We start from the raw sequence: 7,962 nt of genomic DNA, 5'->3' as shown, positions 1-7,962 counted from the left end.
TATTATTATTATTATTATTATTATTATTATTGGCACAAACCCTCTGGTCCCCCTTTTTGAAGAGGGGAACCACCCCCCCGGTATGCCACTCCTTAGGCACTGTCCCAGACTTCAACGCAATGTTGAAGAGGCGTGTCAACCAAGACAGCCCCTCCACACAAAGAGCTTTCAGCATCTCTGGACGGATCTCATCAATCCCTAGGGCTTTGCCACTGTGGAGTTGTTCGACTACCTCAGCGACTTCCACCAGGGAAATTGACGACAATCCCCCATCATCCTCCAGCTCTGCCTCTACAACAAAGGACTTGTCAGCTGGATTTAGGAGTTCCTCAAAGTGCTCCTTCCACCATCCTATTACCTCTCCAGTTGAGGTCAACAGCGTCCCATCCTTACTGTACACAGCTTGGATGATTCACGTAGAGTCATTTAGAGTGAACCAAAACATTAGGTTGTCGGCCAGAAAACTAAAACAAAGAGCTGAAAGATTAACAAACAGCGACGGGAACAGCAAACTCAGGTTTTACATCTCTCTTGCTTTGTCACCAATAGCTTCACCCTTTCACTATTGGATTCTGTGAAGCACTTTGTGTAACATTTTATGTGAATGAAAAGTGATCTTCAAATAATGTCAGATTGAATTTGACTTATTAATTGTCAATATAAAAATATGATTAGAGCCACTTTAGGTTACGTGGGCTTCAGTTGGGAGTGAGGTTCAAGAACGGGAATCAGGGGAGGCAGCTCCTTGTGGCACTGGACAAACTGGAAATTTCAGCCTCACAATTGACTAAAAAGCAAGGACCACCTACTGTAGCACTCTTGCTACTAACAATAAATGTGCAATCTATCCCAAATAAATCATCTATAGCTTGATCGCAGACCTTCCCTGGTAATTAATGAATGTATGAGGAAATAGGAATTATCAGATTTTTAAATGAATATATTCAGTAAAATCCTTCTTTACAATTCAAGTTCACCACATGCCAAACATCCTTGAAAAACTGTGGCGCTTAAGCTCAGAACATTGAGATCTAATGTAAGTCAGTGATATTAATCGACATCTAGTGCAGCTCTGTCCCTACTCTCCACTCTGGCCTTGATGCTCCAACAGGGAAAGAGGCCTACAAAAACTGAAGGCCACAGGTTGTAGCATAAAAGAGGTGATCAATAAAACTCTTATTTTACAGGCAGAGCAGGAACATCTTCCTATATTGGGTACATAATAGCAGTTGTAAAGATGCTATAGTATGTAATTCACCATGGCAACATGCAAAAATAATGTCCAAAATGCCAAGAGGACAGTGCTTTATCAAATGCTCCAATCCAACATGTTCAGCAGAATCATATTCATCACTGAGCTGCAGGCAGCGCACTAAAACAGACATAAATAAATCCGTGAAATTTAAGCTTTAACTGCTCCATGTTCAGTGCAGAAAATGTATAGTAGGCACTATTCTAATTCTTATTCTGTTATAAATCCTATCCATTAGTGTCTTCCCCTGCTATCAGTATTCAAAACAGGTTTGTGGTGGTCTGTTTGTGTGAGGCGATATTTCCAAACGTTAAGGCCTGAACTTGTCCTGTCTGTGTAGTGAGAGGTTATTAATGGTAGCAGTACCAGGCACAGTCACACAGCCGGGACTGAAGGATAGGTCATCGATGGCAAGGACCTCAGAGCTTTTGCTTTCAGCTGAAGGTTCCCCTCGAATCACCACCTGGTTGACACACAAATAACATTTAAGAAATCACTCAGTCCCCTTACCTTTACCATTACCTTTCTACACAGCCTACTTGTCTTTGTGTATTCTGGCCTGTTTGCACTTTCAGTATGTGTGTGCATTAGTGCATTCGCATGTAGTATGTGACGGATGCATCGACATATGGATTTTAACACTGACAAAACTGCTCTAGAAGACGGACTCTAAAATTCTTTGGCCATGCTAGTGGCTAATGTCATGTGTTGCAGGTATTTTGTCATTGGACAAATGGAAATTACAATTCATCCTGAGGAGGACATAAATGTCTATACCATGACAATGCCTCTAATACTGTAGTTGTTGAGATTGTTAGTTACAGACATTGTCATCTCCAGAGCCACAATGCTAGTTATCTATAAACGACACATTTTCTCTGACTTCCACAGTGCTAATATTATCAAAGGTACACTGATTAAAGTCCACAGAGCAGCTTTATCTACACTAGGGGAGTCTAATGACCCACTGTTTGTGACTGATCTAAACAAATGAAGGATTGTGTCAATATGGGTGATGGAAAAATGCAATCAAATACAAAATTTTCATTGGTCATACTGGTCAATTGGTATATTTTTGTTTACTTAAAACTGGACTTTGAGGCCATAAAAGTAATACAATCTATGTGATGATAAAAATTAGTGTATATAGAACTATTAATTTAGGAATTCACAGCCAAACAAATTTATTCATTTGATCCAGACAATGTACCCTCACTCTCAGAAAATCTTGGGAACCTTTAAAAACATAGCCACTTAGTTTTTGTCAGTAGCAAATACGCTACAAACGTTTTACTCATATCATAGATTTGATTTATTTTAGGGTTTGTATGTCTCTGTCCTGGCGATAGCCATGGCTGGAGGCCTTATAGAGACAGAGCACATTGCCTCATACTCTAAAAACCACGCCTACCGAAAGAGAAAACAATTGACGTTACGATATGCAACTTAGGGCTGAAATACTAACAAAGTGTCTGAAGCTAGCTACAACCATCAGATTGAAGTATGTCAAAGGATTATTAGCACCTGTTGTCTACCAAAGAGGACAAGTTAGTTGTTAGTAAGCTAATGTTAACTACTGTATGTGTTAGCAAGCTAAGGCACATGCAAACATAATGCTGCATGGCTTTCTGATTGATCCACATTCCACTGTAACACAAGTTGCATAATGTCAAAATTCTTTAGCTTAACATAGTTAGCCCAAAACTGACATTTGACTTGGTAACAAAATGCTCATTGCAAATGTGACATTGGGCATAATGTTAGGTTAGTGTCAGGGTCTCACAGTCTTTCCATTCTTCTTGGTGATTCACCATGTCTGTGTCCACACCTAAAAGCTCAGTTTTTCAGTTCAGCAGCTTATACAAACTTAGGTACACCCATTCCTTATGGTATTTTCCTGTTATTCGCCAGCAGACAGAATTGATGAGGATGCACCTTCACACAATACAAGTTAATTGAGAGCGGAGAGTGGTTTTCCCCTCCGGTGGGAGCAGGATTTTAATGTGATCTCTATCTTAGTTTTCAGGTGGTTAGTCCATTTCTTACATTCTTGAGAACACAAAATCTCAGGGACCCCTGGAGGGAATGTCTTCAAACTTGGCACAAACAAGTGCCAAGATACATCTTGGTGGTCAAAGGGCAAGGTCACCGTGACCTTACAAAACAAGTTTTTGGCCTTGACTCAAGTATTCATAATATGATTATTCTGTTATTTATTTGTTATTATTTATTGTCTGATAGGATAAATTGATGAAGTGAGGACAGATTTTAAGGTAAAAGGTCAACTTCACTGTGACATCATGATGTCTTGCAAAAACACTTTTCCGGACCTGAAGGGAGACATGTGGTCGGATACTGAGTTGGTGACACTAATCTTGGAATGGTGTTGATTGAATGGATCGTCTGTGCTATCGGGTTGAAGATGTGCATGAAGCACCCACTTTTTGCCAATAATTCACATGACACCCTTTAATAAATTCCTGAGGGTGGACCAACATGGATGTAAACTGCAACTTTATTGGTTGGTGGTAGAGGTATAAAACCAAAAGTCTGTAATTCTAGTTGTTTCAAGCTTTAGACCAAATGTGTATGTGCATAGCTGGGCAATATATAGATATTGTATCTATATCGTGAAATGAGACTAGATATCTTCTTAGAATTTGGATATTGTATATTGTCAAATGACATAAGTGTTGTATTTCCCTGGTTTTAAAGGCCGCATTACAGTAAAATGATGTCATTTTCTGAATTTACCAGACTTTTGTATTATTTGTCGATATCCACTTAGTCATCATATCCACATTACTGCTGATTACTTATCAAAAATTTCATTGTGTACATATTTTACCCAATGCGGTATCGATATCCAGGTATTTAGTCAAAAATATTGTGTTTAAAATATATTGTTTGATTTTGTCTATATCGCCCAGCCCTATTGCATAGTACCATATTTTATATGCACACATTTTAATAGAGCTGTGCAAAAAAAAAAAGTGTTTTCTACAACACAATTGGAGAACAACTACAAAAACCCTGGAGATATTTAAGAAGGTTAAAAAGTGCACATCATTAAGTGAACTGACTAAAATTGAAATCAGCCAAAACCACCAAGGTAAATAAAAACCCAATTATCTCTGTTTTTAAAAGAGGAAGGGGAATAATGGAGGGAAAAGTAAATGCTAGCAGAGAGTTTACCTCTCTGTACCATGTTATAAAACTGATCTGGCTGTCAGTGACAGATGGTGAAGGCAGAGAGGAGGAGAAGGGTGACACACTGACATTGTCTGAGGATATACTGTAGGAAGGACAAGAACAGCGGGCTTCAGAGGATTCCAGATGGCCTTTGACGGGTCCAGTTGGGTCAGTACCCTCCTTCTGCACATAAACTGCTCCTGTTGTGCAGGTCATTTTTGCTGTGATGACTTTATCAGTCTCAAGGAAACTTATAGTTTATATCTTACATAGCTCTTAACATGCAATAAAAAAATCAACAACACAATATGGTATAATATAAGTTAAAGCATTGGCCATTATTCTAAGATGCATACTATGCATCTTGATAAAAATCCTTTGATTTAAATCTGCACTAGTCTGATTTTTGCGGCCACAAACTTTAACCATTTAATTGATGTTGATGTGGGGAACTTGTTGGAAAGCAGTTGCTGTTTTACACATCCAAAAAAACAGAGCAATATTAGCATTCATTTATGCATGATAACGTAATTCATTTATGTTCAATATTCACTCTTCTTTTATCACTGTTTTGGTCTCTACCATTCCTAAGGAAATATCCACAGCTAGTTGCTAACTTGTGTGCGGTCTGGTGCTGGGCAGGTAGCGTATGGCTTCTCACTAAAACAGCTGCCTGCTGCTGGATATGAGGTTAATGAGAGCAATGAGAGTGCACCCAAGTAGTAAAGTTGGGGAATGAGCTGAAAGATGCATAAAAAAGCTCAGAGGACCTGAAAGGAATTACTGAGCTGCGTCCTATGTGCCTAAAATAATATAACTTGATTGGTACCTAGCAAAACTGACTGGAAAACAGCAACATTAAACTTTATTATAGTAAATTGTGAATGTTACAGACCTGAAAACTGTGATTGCTGGAAAACGTGATCACTGCACGCTGCCACGTTTTTATCTGTGGTTTTGTGGAGTGTTTCCACACCTCTGTGCTCTGACCCAGTGAGTGAGACTGAACCAAGACCTGAAGATCTCCATGTTTTGCCCCAACATAATAGTAAAATCTCATCTGTTGAATGAAAATGCAAAGAACATATCACCAGTTGTTGTTGTTGTAATGTGGCTATCGATGGTCTTAGTACATGACAACACTGGATTTTGTTACCTGGCAAATCTGACTGGGCAGGAAGATGAGACTCTTCAGGTCTGCAGTGGTTCTGCTTCCACGGACAGGTAAAAGGGACAGGAAATGTGCTACAGGAGAGGGCGAAGTGTGGGGTGCTTGAATGGAAAAATATGAATAAACCAGATACAGTATAGTTAAGGTCGTGAAGTCAAAATGTTAAAAGACAGATGTCAGAAACTCCTACCTGATGTGTTCCTGGTCTGGTCTTGTTTAAGTCCCGGGACCTCAGCTGTTATGGTCCATCCAGAGAGCGTTTTGGAGTTCTGGATCAGGTCACAGAATCCATCCTCAAAGTCACACCTCTTATATCTGGAGCCTTCAACAACAACAACAACAAAAAAAACAAAAACGTTTCACTTGTGCTCTTTTGTGTTCCACCCTGAAATATAGTTTGCCATGAATCTTTGTTTTGGGATTGAGCTGTGGGTCCTACCCATAATAAAGATTCATCAACTCAGCAGAGATCAAAAGCAAAGTGGTTTTGACATTATAAGTATCTCGTTTTAATCTTATTTGACTTTATGGCCAAATACGCAATAAGGGACTGTAAAGAACTAGAGATAATTCTATATTTTTAGAGGTATGCCAGGCATGATCAGCAGTGATGCAACAAAGAGTTACATATGAAGAATTGAATATCTTCAAGGAAACCTCTTGTTTTTAATATGGTTGCCTTTTCTGGCTGCCATGGTATTTGGGTATGCTGTGTTTAAAACTGTGCACACATCAATAATGCTTTGAGGAGTGTATGCGTCCAAGCCACTGTTAAACGTTTTTTTCAATTTAGATCTGTATGATTTTTCATTGTTTACAAAATGCTACCTGTTTATGATGGTTACCAATACGTTTGCTTTTGCAAGTAGGAAACTGACATTAAATAACCTCTGACAATCTTTATTGTCACGGAAGAAAAGCTGTTAATAAAAACAGACTGAAAAATAATAATGTTCTTGTCCCTTGCAATTACAGGCTGTAGCTAATTTATTTATATTAGGTACAGTTATGTTGTGTGCAAAGTACACGGTCCTTTCGGCTGGAAATAGGCTTGACAGTTTTTAGTGAAATGCCACAACGGTACAACATAGACATGTTTCCACCCTGCACACCTTCATTATTGAGAGGTAATTCACTCCTCATGTCCATGACAATCCCCTGAAAACCATGCCAAAAGATCATCATTTATCATTGTCACACTGTATATTTTTCTTGTGTTACTCACAGTCTCCCTCGTCGCTACCATCTCCACAGTTGTCGGTGAAGTCACACACACAGTCCTCAGGCACACATAGGCCCTGGGAGCACCTAAACTCTTGAGTAGAACAAGCTCCGACAGACACAGGAGTAAACACCAGAGAGAATGCCAACAGCAGCCACATCGAGCCCAGCGGTAACGTCATCAGCCTGGTTATTGGTTGTCTTTAACTACAACACATTCTCCTCACCTCCAAGTAAAGTGTTTTGTTGGTAGGACAAACTTCAGTCGAGGTAGAGCTTTTCTTCATCGTGTACAGTTAGCTTGGATCGTGAAAGCTGTTAGCCTGTTGTAAAGGGTAATAAATGGCTTTTACGACTGTTACTCAATAAGGCCACTTTGCTGGTACTGGGTGTCTGTGTTTGTTTCTGTGTATGTGTGTATGTCAGCTGTAACCTAAAAAGCCAGCAAGTATTTGCATTCCTATTCTTGAGCACAAAGGGCTTTTAAAATATTCACTGCTAATAATAACACATAATTCAACTGGAAAACTATGTCTGTAAATGTACTATGTCTAAAACTGTAAAAAGCCTGTAGATAGCCCATTGTTTTCAACAAGATAAAATATGAATGCTCTAATTACACGTTGGTGGATTGAACCTTTAAAAGACAAAGAAAGAAGTGAGGAGGTTTGGGAATATGAACTGCTGTGAGAGGATCATTAACTTAGCCCAATGGGGCTCTGTCCCTCTTTACACTGAAGAATAATTTCATTTCACAGCAATCAATAAAGACAGGACCTTAAAACAGATTTGCAGCAAGCCAGTGCAAGAGCTGGTGTAGTTCAAATGAAATTAACCTTGGGAGTAAAGGCAAACCTGGCGGCTCCATGAGGGACAGGTACCAATGGAACAAGGAAAAGATAACATCTGTACTGACCTCTATTGGCAGTGGTAGTGAGAGTGCACTGGGTGCAGCTGGCAGCATGTTGAGACAGTACCACATATAGTGCAGAATGTGTCCTGGTGAGTTGCTCTTTCTAAAATACCTCAATTAGTCACTTTGTAGAACAGTGCCAGTATGCAAAAATACATGGGATGGAAAGTCAGGAAGACTGACAAACTAATCGTCCTTTTCCAGTATAACATG

General features: G+C 39.3%; 1 protein-coding gene across 2 annotated transcripts in view; it reads right to left on the bottom strand.

Moving 5' to 3' along the window:
- Window positions 1-7,153, bottom strand: part of malrd1 (MAM and LDL receptor class A domain containing 1) — a 46,498-nt gene extending 39,345 nt beyond the window's left edge. For both annotated transcript variants that reach the window (XM_034862003.1, XM_034862004.1), the window contains exons 1-5: window positions 6,841-7,153; window positions 5,806-5,937; window positions 5,601-5,689; window positions 5,340-5,504; window positions 1,619-1,715 (exon numbers count right to left, since the gene is read on the bottom strand). In XM_034862003.1, the coding sequence (XP_034717894.1) occupies window positions 1,619-1,715; window positions 5,340-5,504; window positions 5,601-5,689; window positions 5,806-5,937; window positions 6,841-7,018 (661 nt within the window). In that variant the 5' untranslated portion in view covers window positions 7,019-7,153. The remainder of the gene's footprint in view (window positions 1-1,618; window positions 1,716-5,339; window positions 5,505-5,600; window positions 5,690-5,805; window positions 5,938-6,840) is intronic.
- Between the last annotated feature and the right edge of the window lie 809 nt (window positions 7,154-7,962).

The sequence above is a fragment of the Etheostoma cragini genome, chromosome 22 (assembly GCF_013103735.1).
Source record: "Etheostoma cragini isolate CJK2018 chromosome 22, CSU_Ecrag_1.0, whole genome shotgun sequence".
Classification (NCBI taxonomy): domain Eukaryota; kingdom Metazoa; phylum Chordata; class Actinopteri; order Perciformes; family Percidae; genus Etheostoma; species Etheostoma cragini.
The sequence above is the reverse complement of the archived record's forward strand: the minus strand, read 5'-3'. Positions and strand labels throughout refer to the sequence as shown.